We start from the raw sequence: 23,084 nt of genomic DNA, 5'->3' as shown, positions 1-23,084 counted from the left end.
ATAAATTTAAGGAACAAACAGAATGGCTCAAATACAGGAGAGTGAACAACGCAAAATCCTCCTCAACCAGGAGTCAAAATTAACTTAAAGGAATCTTTTAGATTTTAACTTCTGAATGTTAATATTATAAGCAGACCAAAAGAATACTACTACCTAGCTTATGTTAATTTTGAGAAAAATGAATAAGATTAAGGATGCCTTAATTTATATATATATATAAATTAATTTATATATAATTTATATATAAGATAATATAATAATATAATATATATATAATATAATAATATAATTTATATATAAGAAATAATTCAATATGAGAGTATTGAAGTTAAGAGAAAAGGAAAGTCTAAAGGATGCCAGCATATTATACATACCTCTGTGCACTCATCTCTCTCATCAATCAGCCTCTTAAGGTGAAAAACCATATTTCTGGAAAGAGACTCTAGTTCCTCTGGAGCCATATCTGGTAGCTCTAACCACTGCAAGTCAAATACATTCTCTTGATTATGGGTTACCTGAAAGTAAGAAGGGTTAAAAGCCATGTTTATTTCTAGATATGAATAATAGATGATTCAACCAACAAGTCTGATCCTGGCCTTGGTATAATAAATAAACAATAGACCAAAATGTACAGGTTTGTTAGCCACTAGCATAAGGAGCTTGCATAAGAAATTGTACTAGATTACTGCCTGCTGTTTGGCAACCCACTTCAATGACAGAAAGCCTTATTAAGATTTTTTTCTCCATGATCTTTTCTCTTGCCTTACTCTATTTTTGCTAACCATCTGCACGTTATCCCTGCCCAGACTGTTCCACTTAAGTTCCAATGTACACATTTGTAGTTCTACATAGCAAGTGATGTTTAAGAATGCCAATTAAGTAAATTAAGATTCTAATAATTTTTCAGTATAATTTATGATAAATTGTTGCAATACTTGTTTATACTAATATGAATACTTTTATCTTGATTTATCAAATTATTCTTCCTAAACCCGAACACTTTGACTTCCAGCAGCAGAAAACAACAACTGGGGAGGCTTTGGATGAGAAAATGAAGAGACTTGAGAAGGGTACCCAAAATGTTGGCGAATCCAAGTTACCAGGGAAGCTGAAAACCTATTGATCTGCTCCTGCCTTTGGTAGTTGAAATCCATTGCTATCACATGTGCATTATTTCAGTGAAAAAACATTGTATTTATTTTAATCATTTGATTAGATTTTCCTTAACAAAATTATAGTTGCTAAGAAAAATCCAGGATTTTAGTACAGCTAATAAAACAGCCAAAAAGATATGTTTCAAGGCTATGCTTGTTTTTATACTAATAGCCAGTGGTCAAAATAAAAAAAAATTACATTATGAAATTAAATACAGCTGTAGTTTTGGAACATCTATTTAAAAATCAAAGAGCAATTATAAAAAATAAAAATAATGATCTTTTGCAGTAAAGTCTTATTTCTTCATCTACGCAATGCAAGTTTTTCCTGATATGGTAAATATTTAAAAAATCAACATACTGATGCAAACAACATTAATCATCAATTTAGTATACTGGTTAATGTGTTGAATTTAGACTAGGGATACTAAGATTTAAATCTCCATTTCAACAGTGAGCTGATTGAGTGACTCTGAGCCGGTCACACTCTTTCTCAAACCAGTTTGAGTTGCTGTGGGGGTGATAAAATGAGGGGAAACACCCAGTGGTGGGATTCAAACATGTGAACAACCAGTTCTCTCTGTGGATGCCACTTCCGGAAGTCCATTCTGGACCTGGCCAACAAAAAAATAGCTACCGGTTCTGCCGAAGTGGTGCAAACTGGCTGAATCCCACCACTGGAAACACCCCTTCCCCATGTACCCTGCCTGGAGTTTTCAGGAGAAAAGCTGAATATAAATACAATAATAAGAATTACAGGACAAGAATGCAGTGATTGAAAAATGTTTTTGTATTATCCAACCCTGAAGAATAGCTAAATGTTGGAAAAAGCAACATTCAGATGCGAAGTTTATATATAATATTACCCTTGGTGTTGTTATTCAGTCTCCTGACATTCTTTTTAAAAGGATGGTGTTGGGTATGAACTGAATTATAGCGACAGAACAATTAACTACTAAGCTAGGTTAGATAAACAGGATGGAGAAAATGTATAATCTGGACAACAGAAAGGAAGTCTTATTATAAAAAATTATTAGAATTTTAAGGTAATTAGAATGTCACCTCCTGGATATGTGAAACAATGGCAGCTTGAGTTTCAATATCTAGCTGTTTTATTCTTTCAATAAATTCTTCTTTTCTTTCACACTGTAAGCAAAAAAAAATAAATAACAATGAATGCATCTCACACAAGTTTATCAGGATCACAAATACAAAGCATTTTTATTATTCTGAATATTTATTTATTTATTTTATTTATTTATATTTAAATTTGTATACCGCCCTATTCCCGTAGGACTCAGGGCGGTTTACAGGGAAAATTAAAAGTTAAAAATACATCACATACAATTAAAAATGATTAAAACTAAGATTAAATTAATCCCTGGACTTAGCTAAAACCCCATTAATTAAATAATTAAAACCCCTCAGTCTGGGCCAGACAGCTCAAAAAAACCAAGTTTTCAAGTCCCTACGAAATGAGCCAAGGTCAGGGGCGGTCCTAAGCTCCGTGGGAAGCTGGTTCCAAAGGGCCGGCGCACCCACAGAGAACGCCCTTCCCCTGGGAGTAACCCACCGGCATTCCTTAACCAGCGGTACCCTAAGAAGGCCCTCCCTGTGGGAGCGCACAGGACGATGGGAAGTTGATTCCGGCAGCAGGTGTTCCCTTAGATAATCCGGACCCAAGCCATTTAGAGCTTTATAGGTCATTACCAGCATTTAGAAGTTCAATAATATATTAATGTAACTAGGGAGGGGTAAGAAATTTCATCACTATTTAGAAAGTTTATGTCAAGTATGATCTAAGTAGTTAATAAATTATTTCCAACTGCTGAAGTCCTAACCATGTGACAAAAGGGTTGACCTTAAATCCTGGTTTCCATAGTTATTTTAGCAGAGCTATGTATGACTTTTGGCATTTTAACATAAGATTGAATAATTGGAAATAAAATATAACACAACTGAATGAATATGTACATGTGGTAAATGTTGCTAAGAGCACCTGAATAGTTATAACATCAAATTAACCCTGCAGATGGTTGAAGTATAAATCTCAACTTTCGTAATATAAACCCGGAAATTGGAACATAAGGTATTTCTTCTGAAATTCCTACATATATATAAGAAAGAGTTGCTAAAATAGTCATCATTTACATTTTAATACTAATATATGTATGCATACTGTATGAAAGAAGCTAGTGAATAAGCAAGATCTGTACTAGTATTTTACTAATACATGCTACTGTAATATAGTAGACACAGAAATCTAATTTCAAAATTCTGTATAGCCATGAGCTTCAATTTGATTTTAGGTTGATTTTAACATTAATGGACAGGATAAAATTAATGGACAGGATAAAAGGAGCCTTGGTGGAGCAGTGGGCTAATGCCTCCTTAAGTAACAACACCAGCTGCCTGCAATTAGTGCAGGTTCGCATCCCACCAGGCTCAAGGTTGACTCAGCCCTCTATCCTTCCGAGGTAGGTAAAATGAGGACCCAGATTGTTGGGGACAATAAGCTGACTTTGTAATAATGCCGCATGGGGGGGGGGGCGAAGGCCCTAATAAGCAGGCATATGCATAGAATGAAGGCTATTGCTAAGCACATTGGTTTGTGCTTAAATTGTAAGCCGCCCTGAGTCTTCGGAGAAGGGCGGGATATAAATGGGATTAAAATAAATAAATAAAATTAACTTTTAGTTTTAATTCTCTATTACAACTGGGTGGTACTTTGATCTGACCCCCTAAAGGTGTTTGTTGTGAATGTTGCATCGGTCTGAAACATCATAAAACTGTTGTTGTAAAAAGTATCTTTTGGAAATGAACTCTAAAATGTTATACAGACCTATTTCCTATATTCTAGTCTTCTTTGACTAAGCATAAGTTTACATTACTATAGCAGTAATCTTCTATTTAATTGTAGAGTGGGGAAGACCCACGATAGTATTTTTAATTCTAAAATGCTTATGTCATTTAGTTCAAATTATCTGAACTTGGGGAAAAAAATTCTACACTATGTACTTTGTACCACTATGCATTTTTTTTAATTAAACAGGTTACTAGGATGGAAGAGGTTATAGAAAATGGTTTGCTTTGGTTTGGTATTTTATTTCATCTGACAAATTATTTTTTACCAAATTGTATCAAAAATGAGCAATTCTATTTTTTTTGGTGAATCAACAGCATTAAGAGGAAGTCAGACTGTGAGTATTTTGTTACCATGTAGTTGTTATAAACACTAATTTATCGGTGTGTATGTACCTCGTGACACAATCGCTCAATTATACTTCTACTCTGTTGAAATCAAAATGACTCTTGGCAACTTATAGCGCATAAAAATTTAAAACATACACAGTTCAATGAAAACCAGTCCAAATCACAATAACAACGATCACTTCAATTGCCACATAAAGACACACAAAGCAAGAAGACAATAAGGTGGTATCAGGGATAAACTTAAGAGAAGCCTCTGCAAAATCCACTGTTTTTTTTAACATTTTCCAGAAAACCAATCAGGAGGCCATTTCAAAGAACCAGTACTGACACAGAAAAACACATTCCCCAGTTATGTATACAATTAGGTGACAAGCCATAAAGAGCTCTATAGGTTTATATAGCCAACAACTTTGTTATCCAAAAGGTTGAGGAGGAAACTAGACAAAAAGTGATACTGGACTTACTTCTAACTAATAGAGAAGAAGTGATAGAGGGAGTTGAAGTTGCTGGAACCTTGGGTGAAAGTGACCATGTCAAACTGGAATTTAATATAATGCAAACACTAGCAGTAGAGAACAATCCAGCCAGTGTCTTAAACTTCAAAAGATCTGACTTTAACAAACTCAAAGAGAACCTAGGAAAGATCCCATGGATGAAAATCCTAAAGGGGAAAACAACTCAAGAAGCGTAGGAAACTCTGAAAAATGCAATCATAAAAGCCCATACCAGCACAATACCACTGAAAAAGAAAAACAGGAAATTCAAGAAGAAACCAGCATGGCTGCACAAAGATCTCTCTGACAAATTGAAAGACAAAAAGGACAAATACAAAAAATGGAAAGAGGGGAAATAATTAAGGCCGATTATCAGCAGACAGCCAGAACATGCAAGGATGACATCAGGAAAGCAAAGGCTCAGAACGAACAAAGACTTGCAACAGAAATCAAGGATAATAAAAAAAGTTTCTTCCAACATATTAACAAAAAGAAAAAAGTCAAGGAAACTGTAGGCCCATTAAAGAGAGAAGATGGCAAGGAAATAGCAGGCAACAGGGAGAAAGAGCTGTTTAACTCATACTTTGCATCAGTCTTCACACAAAAAGAAACCATAGCTCAACATACCAAAAAACCACTGCAAAAGACAAACTAGAAACAAAAATTAAAATAAGCAAGAAAATGGTAAGAGAACACCTATCCGACCTTGACAAATATAAATCGCCGGTACCCGACAGACTAAATCCTAGAGTTCTGAAGGAGCTGGTAGATGTTATCTCAGAACCATTGCAACGTATCTTTCACAAATCCTGGAGAACAGGGGAAGTACCTGAGGATTGGAAAAGGGCTGATGTGGTTCCCATCTTCAAGAAAGGGAAAAAAATGGACCCAGGAAACTACAGACCAATCAGTTTAACATCAATACCTCGGGAGATCCTAGAAAAGATAATCAATAAACAGATCTGCGAACAACTAGAAGCAAACAAAGTTATAACGAGTAGCCAGCACAGATTTGTTAAAAACAGATCATGCCAAACCAATCTTATTTCATTATTCGATAAAGTGACTAAACTAGTAGACCAGTGAAATGCTGTGGACATAGTATTCTTAGACTTCAGTAAAGCATTTGATAAAGTAGATCACAACCTGCTCCTTGGTAAGCTAGAAAAAGGTGGAATAGACAACATCACCATCAGATGGTTCTGCAGCTGGCTAGCAAACCATACTCAATGAGTAGTCCTCAATGGCACTACATCCACATGAAGAGAAGTAAGCAGTAGGGAACCACAAGGTTCCGTCTTAGGCCCAGTACTCTTAAATACTGTATCTCAAACAATGACTTAGATGAGGGAATTGAAGGGGAACTCATCAAATTTGCAGAAGGCACCGAACTGGCAGGAGTAGCCAACAACTCCAGAAGATCCAAAAAGATCCTGACAAACTTGAACAATGGGCCCTATCCAATAAAATGAGTTTCAATGTGGAGAAAAGCAAAGTCTTACATTTAGGCAAGAAAAATCAAAGGTACAAATACAGATTGGGCGAGACCTGGCTTAAAAACAGTAACTGTGAGAAGGACCTTGGAGTCCTAGTGGACGATCACTTGACTATGAGCCAACAGTGTGCAGCAGCAGCCAAAAAAGTTAATGTAATCCTGGGTTGTATAAACAGAGGCACAGAATCAAGATCACGCGAGGTATTAGTACTGCTTTATAAAACCCGAGTGAGACCACACCTGAAATACTGCAGCCAATTTTGGTCACCGTATCACAAAAAAGATTTTGAGAGTCTGGAAAAAATTCAGAGAAGAGCAACTAAGATGATCAAAGGCCTGGAGACTAAAACATATGAAGAACAGCTGCAGGACTTGGGTTTGGCTAGTCTAAAGAAAAGAAGAAATAGAGGAGACACGATAGCAGTATTCCAGTATTTGATGGCCACCAAGAAGAGGGGGTCACGTTATTCACCAAAGCACCAGAGGGCAGGACAAGAAACAATGGTTGGAAAGTGATCAAAGAGAGAAGCAACCTGGAATTAAGGAGAAACTTCCTGACAGGGAGGACAGTTAACCAGTGGAACAGCTTGTCTTCAGAAATTGTGGGTGCTTCATCACTGTAGATTTTCAAAAAGAGACTAGAGAGTCATTCGTATGAGATGGTATAGATTCTTCTGCTTGAGCACTGGACTGAAGACTTCCAAGGTCCCTTCCTATTCTATTCTGTTCTGTTCTATTCTATTTATTCTATTTTATTCTTCTGATATAACTTCAAATTGTATGCAGAAAATAACCAGTGCAGGACTTGCTCATGTTACCATATTTCCCCCAAAATAAGACCAGGTCTTCTATTAATTTTTACTCCAAAAGACGCATTAGAGCTTATTTTCCTATAAGGGCTTATATTCTTAATTTAGAAAGGAAATGAATGAGAAGGAACATGATTGAGGTGTATAAAATTGTGCATGGCGTGAATGAAGTAGACAAGGAGAAGCTATTTTCTACTTCCCAAATTTTTAAAACCAAAAGTCATCCAATAAAATGATATCTATGTAGAATCTGGACAAACAAAAGCATTTTTGTAACACAATGTGTAATTAAACTGTGGAATTCATTACCATGAGATGTAGTGCTAGCTTCAAAAAATTGTTGGACGAATTCGTGGAAGGCATGACAATCAGTGACTTAGCCTTCAGAGAACTTTATTATCTCAGATTGCAAACTGACAATGGAGATTCTCAATCATCCAGGTCACAGTTGTCTCAAAGATGCTGGATGGTGATGGTGGTGGTGAGAATGAAACGATTAGTTGTGACCATAATCCTTCCATGTCCCCCCACCCCCCACCAAAAAAAAGCATCTAGTCAGAACTGATGAAACTTCTTGGAGGAGACGTGAAACATCTTCATCCTCAAGGGGGAAAAAAACACTTACTCCAATTGCCTTTTGGGGGAGAAAAAACACCTTTGAGATGATTGCAGACTCTGTTCAATCAAAGATGGCTGACAGCCTTATGTAACAACTCTTAGGAAAATAATTTATTCAAATGAATTAGTAGCAATCAAACCCAAACTTACCTGTACAGCACAACCCAATACCAAAAGTAGCAGCTTTTTAATTTCATCTATACTTTTACCTAAGAGACAAAAATTGGCCATTAATAAAAAATTCTGAAGGTTTTTATTTTAAAAAGTATAATATGTACAATGTAGAATCAGTGGCAGACTGCTGTTTAGGAGACTGCATATCTCCTAAACAAATTTGCATCACAGTATACAAGGTGGTTTTATGTTGCATTTTCTGTTAAGAAATATAAACTGCTTATAACTTGAAATTATAACTGTAGCTTTCATAATTGTCCTAAGTTATATAATGGAGTTTTAGAACAATGTATAATGTTATAAATATAATTTGATTTAGCATGATTAAAGGTAAAGGTAAAGGTTCCACTGCACGTGCGTGCTAGTCGTTTCTGACTCTAGGGGCCGGTGCTCATCTCCGTTTCAAAGCCGAAGAGCCAGTGCTTGTCCGAGGACGTCTCCGTGGTCATGTGGCCGGCATGACTAGACGCCAAAGGCGCACGGAACGCTGTTACCTTCCCACCATAGTGGTCCCTATTTTTCTACTTGCATTTTTACGTGCTTTCGAACTGCTAGGATGGCAGAAGCTGGGACGAGTAACAGGCGCTCACTCTGCTACGCGGCATTCGGGATTCGACCCGCCAAACTGCTGACCTTCTGATCGACAAGCTCAGCGTCCTAACCCACTGAGCCACCGCGTCCCCTTAGCATGATTAAAAGGCTGGAAATAATTCATTATGACCCAACTGATCATTGATCATTGATCCATACTGATTGAATTGCAGCATACAGTACATCTTTTAATCATAACAAATATCTAACTTAGGTGTTATTTGTTAAATATTTGTTTGTTAAATTTAGTTTATGTAAAATTAAAAATAAATGTCTCTTTCCCAAATTATGGACTCTATAAATTGACCTACTCTAGGGGAACACTGTTTCATGTCTAGTTTTGTATGACTAAAATTCATCCTCCTTGTTCCAGTCAAGCTAAAACAATTACATGTTCCCTGAAATAATTGTGCCTATTAAGTCCTCCTGGGAGATATCAGAAGTCATTCAGTAAAAGGCCTTTATAAAATGGGACTGGCATAGACATAATGATAATTGTATTCCCCTCTAGGTCACCTTAAAAAGAAAACAAGATGCTAGCCATTATTTCAACATTTACCCTTTCACTTGTTAGGGTTTTTAGAAAAAGCAGCAGTTTTTATTTTTAGCTTTCTCCACAGAACACTGAATAGATGGGCATGGTGGGAACAAAGATGAAATACCCTCATCTGACACAGAATTAATGGGCACCACATATCCATTGTGACTTGATGTTTCACTCTGGGAAAATCTATTGCCTCTAAAAATGATTACTGTGTCTGTTTGTTTGTCTGTCTCTCTCACACATACACACACATACAAAGTGCTTTTTTTTCTTTATTAACTTCAACTATATATTTAGAAAAACTAGATAATTCCTTCCAGAAATCATTCTGGCATTAAAACTGAAATAGTTTGCAGGTTTGTATGGAGACTGTGAAAGAGAAATATGCATCTGGGTTAACAGATTCAACAAATTATGTCATTATTTAAATGAGGATTCTGGCTATAAATTTTAAAAAAAGTAAGCAATGTCCTTACTGTCCTTATTCATGTCCTTTGAATAGTGTTGAAGTAGCTCTTTAGTATTTACATTCTATATGAAAAGGGTAGCACACCTTTTGATTATGCTTCCATTAATAATTTATTCATCAGCATTATATGCATCATCTCTTAAGTCCTTCCTTCTTTTCTTATATCTCTGCTTCACATACTCCCAGGTTTTTAACTATATATGAATCAGGGTCTACTTTACACATCTGATGAAGTAAAAACTGTTTTCCTTGCAAAAAGCTACCTGCCACAATGGATTGTAAACTGAAGGCACCACAGAATGCTCTATCTTTTAAATTTGAAGAACAGATCTCATACAAGACCACTGCTTTTAAAAATTAACTCAGTGGCATTTTCCTTTCCCAAAAATTCCAAGGCAACTGCTTTCACACTAGCTAACTAGGTAATTAAAATGGAGGGATTTGTAGTACACCCATCTGCTCCCCACAATGGGGCTAAGGTCTTTAGATCTTTAGGGAATAAAATCTAGTCTAGAAGCTTTTCTATAGTACAAAACCAGAGAAGAGCCCCCACTCTCACAGTGTGAGAAATAGGGAAGAAACAGATGGTAAGATTTTGTGGGAGACAGCAAAGAGATTACAGCACAAAACAAAGATAAAAAGGCAAAGAAATAAGATTAGGAGAGTAAACAAGAAAAGAATGGTTGGAAACACTGATTTAAAGTAAGACATTTGATGCACCCAGATTGCTGGAGGAAGAATTAATTTTTATAGAAATTATCAACTGCATAGGCTTAACCCTGTCAAAAAAAAGGAATGAAAAATCCAATATTTACTTGATTAATTTCCTCATTCTTCAACATCTTATATGCTAATCTACAACAAACAGTGGTAAATTTGAATGATTTAAGGAGGATCCGTCAATTAATTGTGTGTGGTCTGATAGAAGACGTTATAAGTATCAATTACTGTTGGCAAAATGAATTTAAATCCTTTGCAATAAATGTTCAATGCTTTGCCTTCTGAATCATTCAGACCACTACTCCTTTTACCAATTCCTCCATTGCTATCAACTGAAGTGGGTGTCAAACTTGGTGGAGCAGTGGGCTAATGCCTCCTTAAGTAACACCAGCTGCCTGCAATTAGTGCAGGTTCGCATCCCACCAGGCTCAAGGTTGACTCAGCCTTCCATCCTTCTGAGGTAAGTAAAATGAGGACCCAGATTGTTGGGGGCAATTAAGCTGACTTTGTAATAATGCCGCTTGGGGGGGGGGCGAAAGCCCTAATAAGCAGGCATATACATAGAATGAAGGCTACTGCTAAGTTTGTAAGCCGCCCTGAGTCTTCAGAGAAGGGCGGGATATAAATGGAATTAAAATAAAAATAAAAAATAAATAAACTCGATCGCATCATGTGACGTATCATGATGTATCACGACATTTTTTTGCCTTTGTGGAGCCAGGGTAGGCATGGCCTGCTTGTGATGCATCTGGCCCACGGGCCGCCAGTTTGACACCCCTGATCTATCCTGCTCTAGGACAAGCCAGTCTTTTTTCTGAATCACTTCTCAGCAATAGTTCAAAATAATCCATTAGGGTCAAGAGAGATGCTGACTACATGACAATAAAGAAAAACTGGCTAAGATACCACTTTAGGAAGGCTTTTTGTACTATTATTACCACTGCACAAAGCGTTTGAAAGGGTGCTTTGCAACATGTAGGAATATAAAGTGTCTTATTCAAATCATTAAAGCAGCCACATCTTCTGAAGACTGTTTCAAAACAGCCAGCTTTAACTGGCTATCTCTACAGGTGAAACTCGAAAAATTAGAATATTGTGCAAAAGTTCATTTATTTCAGTAATGCAACTCAAAAGGGGAAACTAATATATGAGATAGACTCATTACATGCAAAGCAAGCCATGATTTGTCATAATTGCGATGATTATGGCTTACAGCTCATGAAAACCCCAAATCCACAATCTCAGAAAATTAGAATATTGTGAAAAGGTGCAATATTCTAGGCTCAAAGTGTCCCACTCTAATCAGTTAATTAAGCCATAACACCTGCAAAGGGTTCCTGAGCTTTTAAATGGTCTCTCAGTCTGGTTCAGTAGGAATCACAATCATGGGGAAGACTGCTGACCTGACAGTTGTGCAGAAAACCATCATTGACACCCTCCATAAGGAGGGAAAACCTCAAAAGGTAATTGCAAAAGAAGTTGGATGTTCCCAAAGTGCTGTATCAAAGCACATTAATAGAAAGTTATGTGGAAGGGAAAAGTGTGGAAGAAAAAGGTGCACAAGCAGCAGGGATGACCGCAGCCTGGAGGGGATTGTCAGGAAAAGGCCATTCAAAAGTGTTGGGGACTTTCACAAGGAGTGGACTGAGGCTGGAGTCAGTGCATCAAGAGCCACCACACACAGACGGATCCTGGACATGGGCTTCAAATGTCGTATTCCTCTTGTCAAGCTGCTCCTGAACAACAAACGTCAGAAGTGTCTTACCTGGGCTAAAGAAAAACAGACCTGGTCTGTTGCTCAGTGGTCCAAAATCCTCTTTTCTGATGAGAGCAACTTTTGCATCTCATTTGGAAACCAAGGACCCAGAGTCTGGAGGAAGAATGGAGAGGCACACACTGCAAGATGCTTGAAGTCCAGTGTGAAGTCTCCACAGTCTGTGTTGATTTGGGGAGCCATGTCATCTGCTGGTGTTGGTCCACTGTGCTTCATTAAGTCCAGGGTCAATGCAGCAGTCTACCAGGAGATTTTGGAGCACTTCATGCTTCCTTCCGCAGACGAGCTTTATGGGGATGCTGACTTCATTTTCCAGCAGGACTTAGCACCTGCCCACACTGCCAAAAGCACCAAAACCTGGTTCAATGACCGTGGGATTACTGTGCTTGATTGGCCAGCAAACTCGCCTGACCTTGGCAGGCATTGCCAAGAGAAAGATGAGAGACATGAGACCGAACAATGCAGAAGAGCTGAAGGCCGCTATTGAAGCATCCTGGTCTTCCATAACACCTCAGCAGTGCCACAGGCTGTTAGCTTCCATGCCACGCCACATTGAGGCAGTAATTGCTGCAAAAGGGGCCCATACCAAGTACTGAGTACATATGCATGCTTATACTTTTCAGAGGTCCGATATTGTTCTATGTACACTTCTTGTTTTATTGATTGCATGTAATATTCTAATTTTCTGAGATTGTGGATTTGGGGTTTTCATGAGCTGTACGCCATAATCATCGCAATTATGACAAATCACGGCTTGAACTATCTTGCTTTGCATGTAATGAGTCTATCTCGTATATTAGTTTCCCCTTTTAAGTTGCATTACTGAAATAAATGAACTTTTGCACGATATTCTAATTTTTCGAGTTTCACCTGTATATGCCAGGTTTTATCAAAGATAAGGCTAATTCTATGAGTCAAAACACCCCTTTCAAATCCTCCATGGAAGATGAGAAACACAAATATGAAAGAAACAAGTCTGTTTAAAATAAATTTAAGAGTACATGTTGAAACATGTAAGATATTTCATTCTCATAAAACAAACCTTTCTTCAGGATGAAATCTTTTAAATATAAAAATACTAGATTTTGTTCATTTTTTTTCAACAAGAATCTGCTTTTATTTTTAACAAGTCACTTGAGCAATTGACATTAGATCTGAGCATGCTCCAATGAACTGGTCCACACAGTCAAGTATATCTTTATGGCAGAGGGAGTTTCCTTGATTGAGACAAGTGTTGAAATTAATCTCAAGGTGAAGGACTTTTATTTATATGTCAGCTCTATTCAAAATGAAACCTAAAAGATTTTCAGAACGATTAGAGAACTTATAAAAAAGGCATGTCTGCCTAGTGGTAAAAATTCATAAAAAGGGCAGATCTATTAGGCCATGGGTGTTACGTCTTTATGGACTGCAATGTGTATCAAGAACGGGAATTGCAGAAGGAGTCGGCTGCACTAATGAAGACAGGTTCCCTTCAGAAATTAAGCATCTGCGACTAAGGAGCAAACAGGATCCAAAAAGGAAGATCACCATAGTGGATTGGCTGATGAAAAGGACTTGAGCTGTGCTTGGAGACAAGCTGCTGGCTTTCCAAGAGTCTCAAGAGAATTCTCTCCCCCCCCCCAGACAAAATTTCCTCTAATTTAGAGGAGACAAAAATCAAGCCAAAAGTGAAACCTAAACAAAGCACCTATGGGAATGGAAAAAGTGTATATATAAGAAACTGTAAAAAAAATATAAAGCTTTGTATATAACCATATGCATGTTTAGAGCCATGGTGGTGAAGTAGTTAGAATGCAGTATTGCAGGATAACTTACTGCTCACTCCAGAAATTCAATTCTGGGTGGCTCAGGATTGACTCAGCCTTCCATCCTTCTGAGGTTGGTAAAAATGAGGAACCAGATTGTTGGGGGAAATAGGCTGACTCTGTAAACTGCTTAGAAAGGGCTGTAAAGCACTATTGCTATGAATGTATGTGTATGTACATTTATATTTGTACTAGTTTGTTAAGCTAAGGCCACTGTATAATAAGAAATAAGAACAGATTACTGATTTGAATTTACCTTGTAGAAGTAACTCTGTGTGGGCATGTTTGTGTGTATGTACATGTTCCTGCCCATTTCCCACCATCTCACATCTATTAATAGAAGTTCTTTTATGACATGTGAATTACAAAACAGAACTGAGTCCACAAGTTATGTTCAGTACATTATTAGGCTTTAATAAGTCTTAATTTCACCTTCCTAAGGGATTATTATGTTGGTTCACAAGTTAGAAAGACCAATTATGTAATAAAATCTTCTACTGAGTCAAACATGATTTCTGCTAAGTTCAAGGTTACCTCTCTATGTAGTTTTCTTGGCAATTGTACAGAAGAAGAAAGACCTTGCTTTTTGAGGCCAGCCTATAATCCTGATAATTTGTTAGCATATTCAAGTAGTAACCGGGTTAATTCTGCTTAGTTCTGCTCTGAGGTGTTGGCATTACTTTTGGATGTTTATCAAGAGAGCCATGACTAAAAATTGCATGCCCAGATGCAGAAAAGTTCAAATCTGTATTAGAAAATATTCTATATAAGGCTCTCGGGTAAGAATTTATGTTGCTAAGTGATGGGGTCATTAAGTGAGTCAGTCATGCCCAACTTTACCATTTGTTTTACTCTGGTCATTAAGCAAATGACACAATCATTAAGCAATCCAGCTTCCCCCACTGACTTTGCTTGTCAGAAACCTCCTGGGAACGGTTGCAAATGGTGATCACATGATCCTGGGACCATGTAACCCTTGTAAATAGATGCTTGCTGCCAAAAGCACCTGATCATGTCACTGTCGGGACGCTGGCATGATTGTAAGTGCAACAACTGATCATAAGTCACTTTTTTCAGAGTTGTCGTAACTTTAAACAATGGTTAAATAAATGGTTGAGGACTACCTGTACTGTTTTCTTTGATTAGCCTAGAAAAAAAATACTTATCAGTGTAATATGCCTATTACTGACAACTTACACTATATGCTGGTATCTAAAACATAATTCTGAGAAAACAGTTTCCTGTTTTTCAAGCACGAAAATATTTCTGACACTGCAAAATCCTATAGAAAGAATACAGAAGGGCAAAAATATTGCCATGGTAACCTCACTTTAGACATAGACAATCCCTCTGGTGCCTAAGCTGGCAGCAAACAGCAGTGAAGAAGAGCTGCAGCTAAAATCACAACTCCCCAGTCCCTTGGTCTCATTTTTGGGATGAGTGCAATAAAACAATGCTGACATACAGGAAAGCACATTCATTCCCCCAAATGACTCTTGGAGCACAGGTCTCTATTGTTTGATGGAAACAGTACACGAATAACATACACCATTTTTAATTTGTGCTGTTACTCTGCCTATCCTGTTCTTCATTGCCAAATTAATGTTAAGTTATATGCAATAAAACAGTCATATAAAACATTTATGTGGTTATACAGTATGCAGCAAAACTTTTAGCTTAAAGTAAAAGGGATTATGATGTTACCAAGGTACTCACCAGAGAGAGGATCTTTGCCAATTGTTAAAATATTTGGCAAATTCATTATGATCAGTTGCTGGAGGACTTCCTAAAAAAAAAGGAAAGAAATATAAACTTTTAAAAAATGTCATTAAATCTCACTTGTCTAAAATCCTTAACTTTGAAAATAAATTAATCTGGCCATGAATAATGCGTGCTGAATTGAATCATATGCAGTATTAAACTGCATATTTATTTATTTATTTAATTCAATTTATATACCGCCCTTTTTCCGAAGGACTCAGGGCGGTTTACAGGGCAAAATTAAAACAATACAATATAAAAATTAAAATAAAATTAAATCAATAGCCCCAAAATTTAAAATTAGAATTTAAAAACATTAAAACCCACTCAGTCCAGGCCAGCTAACTCAAAAAGCCAGGTTTTTGATGAAAATCACTTATGGTACATTTGCACATTGTTAATTTAGGGACTTATATCTGGTATATGAGTATTGTAAGCTGAAATGAAATGCATCCGCTGTTTGTTCCTACTCTTTGGAAAACTCTCAAAAAGGATTGCGCATTGCTTTCTGTTTCTCAAAAGATGCTTCAGAACAACCATGTAGCACCACCCTTTTGAAACAGCCACTTTTCTTTGGTTCAGGTAACCAATTGCTTCTTCATTCAGGGAAAAAACTCTTTAGGAAGGGATAGGCAATTTTCTGAAGGGGTGAGAGTCACAGGAGGCCATGATATAAATGTGGATGGTTACAGCACATCAAATATACAGGCAGATCCAGTATTTTTTGTTTCCAGAGAGAGGGATTTGGTATCTTTCAATTTCTGTGTGCTTGACTTGTCATATTGGTAGAAAAACTCATCATTTTTGGTTAAAAAGTGACACTGAACTTTTTAAAATTCTTGGAAGATACTTTTCAATTTGTATTAAGGCTATTTCTGGTCATTTACTTGGGTGGAAGGCTGGCACCCAGAGCAAGGTGTCTATATTCCTCTTGGTTATATCCCCAATATATGTAATTTATCAGGAGATCAAGAATGTAGGCAATGGCCAAAACTATTATACGTCACTGGAAGGACGAATTTACATCTGACTTGCAGCAATGGGTGTGTTGTCAAATTTTCAGACTTTTGTTTTGTTTTGACAGAGTGAAGGGAAAGAAATTTAGACCATTTTAGAAAAAACTTGGAGTTATTTTATTCACAATATAAACTCATGTCTTTCGCCCCTTTTAAATCTGTTATTCCTATGTATTCCTCTTCCTGTTAGTTTGATATGAACCTTTTTTTTAAAAATGAACAAAATCAGGAAGCCATTATAGTAGGCATGAACAATTTAAATGGAAGAGGAAGAGGCAGTAACACAAGCAAAGAGTCTTATCTTCCTCCTTCCAATTTAGATATGACTTGTCAGGATCAATCGGGGTCAGAGAGTTAAAGAAGTAACATTTGTTTAGACAACTTACCGGTACTTTAAAGTCAGCCTCAGCTCTGTGTATATTGGGATAGTGCTGGGGGTGGTAGAATGTTTAAATGGCCAGAGGGGAGAGTTAGCAAACAAAAGTTAGGAGAAAATGTAACTCAGAGGGCATATGAGTGACTGTCCAATTTTCATTTAAACTACTGGACTTGTGGAAAGCCCACAAAATAAATGAGCCTCTTTATTAAACTTGCAGAATACAGACCTTGTTCCTAATGCTCTACTATTCTTCCCACAAAGTCAATTTTAACATTTGGCTCACTAATGACATTGGCGCGATCAATGATTTTACTGTTGCTTGAGCTAGATGACAAACATTTTGATATTTATGGATGATTCTTGAAAAGAAGAACATTCTTCCTGCCAACAGATTCTAATGGTAATTCAACATCAATAATTAAAATTCACATCTTGTTCAGCATGGATTCCAAGAGGTACAAATTCAAGATCTAACATACATTTTAGGAATCAGATTTTACCGCAAGGTAATCTGCTTACCAGATTTATTCAGAAGCATGTTTTATATATTATATTTACTCTTGCATACCCTATCTTGTTTTGCTGAACAGTAGAATATAGAATGATTGAGACACGTATTGCAAAGTATATCTCACTCAATCATAGTTTTCATATTGGGAGTAAAAAAAAGTGCCTATCATGAAAAGGTAACCGGTCTATTAGTGGTCTTAAGCTGACAAAGCTATTACGATTCAGTATTTATATCACCATTGAACAATCTTGGGGTATTATGAAAGAAGAGAGCTAAGGGTTGTGATGGACCTAATGGCATATGTGGATGAAGTCTGGCTATTCAATCCTAATTTAATACTAGTTTGCTGACAGAATCTCTCTCCAGCTGATTCAGCTTTAATCCATCATTGAGAACTCTAAAATGCAGCCATCAGACTTTAAGCAAGTGCTATTCATTTTATTCCAGCTTCCTCACCAGCATAGCAATAGACTTTGACTCTGCACACCTCTGAAGGCCCAAAGCAAAATTACATGCAAAAAACAAGAATGTTGTATAATTAAAAGTGTTAACTGTAATTAGTGATTTATTTATTTTTTTTAAAAAAAGGACCTCCATTTTCTCCACAGAGACTGTTTAAAGCCACCAATGCATCTTGTACCATCTCTGAGAGAAGAATGGAGGAAAGTAGAAAGGATGTTATGAGAATGTTGACATTTATAAGATGCTGGATCTCTTCAAGAGGTGATTTTAAATCTCAAGCAGAAAACAATGGATATAAAGTATGAGAACTGCAATGCATTCTGGAATAATCTTTGAACTATTCTGGAAAGTATAGCAAACCTGTTGCAGTCACTTTTAGATCTTTATTAAATATTATTATAAAATAACAAAAATATACTCAGAAAAGGCAATATGAGCTCTTGGAGGACAAACAGAATATTTCACTCTGCAAAGTATTACAGATTTTATGATTAAGGATAATTAATGTGATTTATGACTGCCATACTGATTTTGCTTTTCTTGCTTCTTGTGTCTGTATTTAATGTTTTTAATATTTTAATATTTATTATTTTAACAGTAAACCAACTAGAGTGGCTTTTTAGTGTGAGATAGGTGGCATGTTAATACAATACATAAATAAGATGCATAACCCTTCAGACAGCTACATTCTCCCTCAGAATATTCTATACCTCCCTCCTCCCAACTCTAATAAGTGTTTTGTCTCTTGTGTGTCTATCTAATTCTTTTTGAGCAGTGATGTTCCTTGTTTCCTCCCTCTGGGAAATATTTCTTTAGTTATATTGTACATCTGGGACCTTTTTCAATAAGTAAGGTAAAGGTAAAGGTTCCCCCGCACATGCGTGCTAGTCGTTTCCAACTCTAGGGGCCGGTGCTCATCTCCATTTCAAAGCCGAAGAGCCAGTGCTTGTCCGAGGATGTCTCCGTGGTCATGTGGCCAGCATGACTAGACACCAAAGGCGCACAGAACGCTGTTACCTTCCCACCGTAGTGGTGCCTATTTTTCTACTTGCATTTTTACGTGCTTTCGAACTGCTAGGTTGGCAGAAGCTGGGACGAGTAACAGGTGCTCACTCTGTTACATGGCACTCAGGATTCAACCCGCCAAACTGCCGACCTTTTGATCGACAAGCTCAGCGTCCTAACCCACTGAGCCACCGCGTCCCTTTTTCAATAAGTAGGGTTTTTATTTATCTTTGGGCATCCAGCTGTATCCTATGTTTTTGTGTATTTAATGCTTAAGATGTCCAGTGTGAGTTATAACATAGAATCAAACCAATAAATGTTGTCCCAGACAATACATATTTATTTATTTTATTTTATTTATTTTATTTTATTGGATTTATATACCGCCCTTTCCTGAAGGACTCAGGGCGGTTTACAGGGTATTTAAAACAAGGAATACAAAAGTTAAAAACAATTTTAAAAAATTACATCAATCCCTGAAAAAATAAAAACCCCAATTAAAATTAAAATTCTCAGCCTGGGCCAGAGAGCTCGAAGAGCCAGGTCTTCAGGTCCCGGCGAAATGAACGGAGGTCGGGGGCAGTCCTAAGCTCCACGGGCAGCTGGTTCCAGAGGGCAGGTGCACCCACTGAGAAGGCCCTCCCCCTGGGTGTTATCTGCCGGCAATCTTTTACCGGCGGCACCCTGAGAAGACCCTCCCTGTGGGAGCGCACTGGATGAAGGGAACTTGATGCTGGCAGCAGGTGTTCCCTGAGATATCCCGGACCCAAGCCATTTAGGGCTTTATAGGTCATCACCAGCACCATCATCATATTTCCACTAAAAGTTGTGAAAAAGCTGATTTTAAACCTTTGCTTTTATTTCAAAATCATGCCTTAATCATAGTCTTCGTACTAAATGCAAATTCATCTGGATCCTTAAAGTTACACACTCTTTCTGTGTTAAATCAGAACTGTGTCTCACATTCATCACAGAAAGAACATAGTGTCAGGTTTTAGCCTTGTCTCATTATGAAAAAGTAGCCAAATAAATAATTCAATATGAAATTCAATATGCAAAGTTAATTCAATATGTTAATTGCCTGGACAACAATGTCTACAAGTTCTGTTGTTCCGGCGTAAATTCTTCCCTTCTTGTATAAATAAGATTTATATTCCTATTAATAGACAGCAATTTAAAGTTGTATATAGTTGTATGCAAATGTGTACTTGTGCAATTTAAATTCATTTTTATTTTATTATTATGTAAAAAAATAATACTACCTGCTTATAATCAAACTACATGTTGGCTCAGTAGCAAAAATATGTCCTAAATCAGACCATAAACCTAAACAGATTCCTAGTGACTGCATCTCTATGCAGTCTTCATGGTACTGATATGGAAATAGTTTTTCATTGCATTTTTCCAGGATTTTTTTTCATACAATTTTATATAATTGAAGAGAACCTTAGGATTACATTTTACCACAACTTTAGTTCTTAAATTACAGTAGATATGTTCTTTATTAATCAACATCTGTGAATCTATGCTGTTTGCTTTTAATGTTCATGCTTCAACGCTCACTTTTTTTATTGCTGATAGTCACAGAAAGCCATGTTTCTTGCCATAGGAAACATGAGACACAAAACCTACCAATGTATGTTGATTCCCACAAATCAAATTATCTGTTATTACACAAATACAAATCTAGTGAAGCAAATACATTGCCAGCAGCATGTTTTACCAACGTATTCCCTGACTGGAAATTTATACGGTAACAACAAACCTGATCATTTTCACCATAATATCAAATCATATGCAACCAATCATCCATGTTTATAATGCTCTCCAGGCAAATTAACCTAGAGTTTATTTGGATTATACTATCAAATAGTTGACTGATGGTTTCTCTGCTGTAACTGGTAATAAGAAAATATAATATATTAAATTTCTGTCACTTAAAGTTACATAGATGGTTAAAATGCACTCCATCTTTCTAGAAGTGCTAAAGTCTCAAGAGACTAGTTTGAATGTTATAATTCAGTTTGCACTGGCAACTGACTAGGACTTTATTTAATCAAATCTTATAATTGTTCTGGCAATTTTGGACTATTTACAAAATGTCCTACAAACACTATGGGCTTAATTCGAATGCTTAGTCGTAATTAAACTATAAATGCTATTTAAGCATTCCAGCTTTTCCAAGATATCTGTATTTTCTATTTCTATTTTTCCAGGTAACCTAAGAATTGTGTACACAATGAATTAATCTCAAAATTCAACTATGACTAATTGCAAAACTGATATATTATTCCTTTCAGTAAAAGTAGTCCAAAATGATTTATGTAATAGTATAAACTTTATAATAACTCAATCTTTAGTAATACCGGTACATATATCAGAAAAAATTAAACCTCCCAAATCCAAATCAAACACTAAGAAGTATGTGAAATTACTCAAGGTAGAATAATAAGAGAAGTTGATATGTTAATAGTTTATTTTTAAAAAAAACACTCCCTAAGTAAAAATGTTCATCTTGTTGAATTTTATCTTCCTCCTTACTAGAGCCAATATGCTTAGTTAGTCAACCAAAGAAGTTAAGGAGAATAGAAACTGCTCCACCTCCCTTAACTTGCTGTAATGTCCACCAACTCAGAAAAAGCCTTTGAACAAGCAGGAATAGAAAGATGAACAGCAATAAGAGCAGAGGACCAGGCTGCCAAGCATCAGATAAATCAGGAGATTCAGGCAGTTCAAATGAGTATAAAGATTTATTGCAAGCTTAAGAGCTCTACAAGAATCTAATCAACTAGCAGTCAAAGGAAATGAGTGGGAGATAAGAGAGGCATTCAAGGTGGGCTGGACTGAGATCTCTTGCAAGCACACAGAGACTCGTCACTGATGACATGTTTGACCCCTCCTTCAGGTTCACCCTGGTCCTCTTCTACACAGACTCCATTTTTTACAGGCCTTGACAATCACCTAACCATGCTACCTTAGGCACTGATTCTGGATGATGCTTTCAAGATTCATCATTATCCAGGAACCATTAATAATCTGAGTTGTGAATACAACCAATTTGGGTTTAAAGTACAGATTGTCCTCGATTTATGACCACACAACAGAGCCCAGAATTTATGTTGCTAAGTAAAAATATTGTTATGTGAGTTTTGCCCCATTTTACAACTTTTCTTGCCACATTTGTTCAGTGAATCACTGCAGTTGTTACATTAGTAACACGGTTGTTAAGTGAATCTTAACCTTAATCTTCCCCATTGACTTGGCTTGCCAGAAGGTCGCAAAAGATGGGACACTGCCAGAGTCATAAATATGAACCAGTTGTGAAGCATCCGAATGTAAATCACATGACCCTGGGGACACTGCAACGGTCTTAAATGTGAAAAATGGTCATAAGTCACTTTTTTCAGTGGTGTTGTAACTTCGGACAGTCACTAAATGAATTGTTGTATGTTATAAGTTAAGTACTACCTGTAATCTACTGTTATTTTACAATAGATTGCTTTAAATAACATTAGGCTAACGTTAAATAACTTTATGATATTTAAGCGATCCCCATATTGTTCTTAATGGCCGCTGTAAGAACCAATAACCAATTCTGGATTCTTTGCATTGATGAAAATCAGCAAGCATTAAAAAATACAATTGTTAAGAACAGAACTAGATCACGGAATGCCTTATCTGCATCAATATTCTGCCTTGTTAATTTCTCTCTCTCTCTCTCCTGCAAATCACTTAATTAATATACCTCAGAAATCATGAGGTAATTATTACTTCACCTGGAGTTAACTATAAAAGTCATGGGGGGAAAAATTAACAGGTGCACCCACATCAAGAAGATGCTTTTGTCCTGACATGTAACAAACCCACAGGTAAATGTTCTCTATCTTTAATTAACATTCACAAATAAGTAACCTCAAAATAGCCTTGCTAGGTGAGTTTCAGAGGATCCAAGTATTAAGGTTGCATGTGATAGGCTCTGTTGATTTGGTGGATTATAATCTGTTTAAGGAACTGAGGGGTGGGTGGTATTTTTCAAAAGGGTATCAACAGCAAGGTTTTACCTTGTATGATTTTCAAAACCCAAGAA

General features: G+C 36.7%; 1 protein-coding gene across 2 annotated transcripts in view; it reads right to left on the bottom strand.

The window, feature by feature from the left end:
- The window catches only part of CCDC88C (coiled-coil domain containing 88C), a 102,315-nt gene that overhangs the window by 43,389 nt on the left and 35,842 nt on the right, over positions 1 to 23,084 (bottom strand). For both annotated transcript variants that reach the window (XM_083350205.1, XM_083350206.1), the window contains exons 4-7: positions 15,580 to 15,649; positions 7,934 to 7,992; positions 2,217 to 2,300; positions 375 to 515 (exon numbers count right to left, since the gene is read on the bottom strand). In XM_083350205.1, the coding sequence (XP_083206331.1) occupies positions 375 to 515; positions 2,217 to 2,300; positions 7,934 to 7,992; positions 15,580 to 15,649 (354 nt within the window). The remainder of the gene's footprint in view (positions 1 to 374; positions 516 to 2,216; positions 2,301 to 7,933; positions 7,993 to 15,579; positions 15,650 to 23,084) is intronic.

The sequence above is a fragment of the Vipera ursinii genome (assembly GCF_947247035.1).
Source record: "Vipera ursinii genome assembly, chromosome: 1".
In the NCBI taxonomy this organism is placed as follows: domain Eukaryota; kingdom Metazoa; phylum Chordata; class Lepidosauria; order Squamata; family Viperidae; genus Vipera; species Vipera ursinii.
The sequence above is the reverse complement of the archived record's forward strand: the minus strand, read 5'-3'. Positions and strand labels throughout refer to the sequence as shown.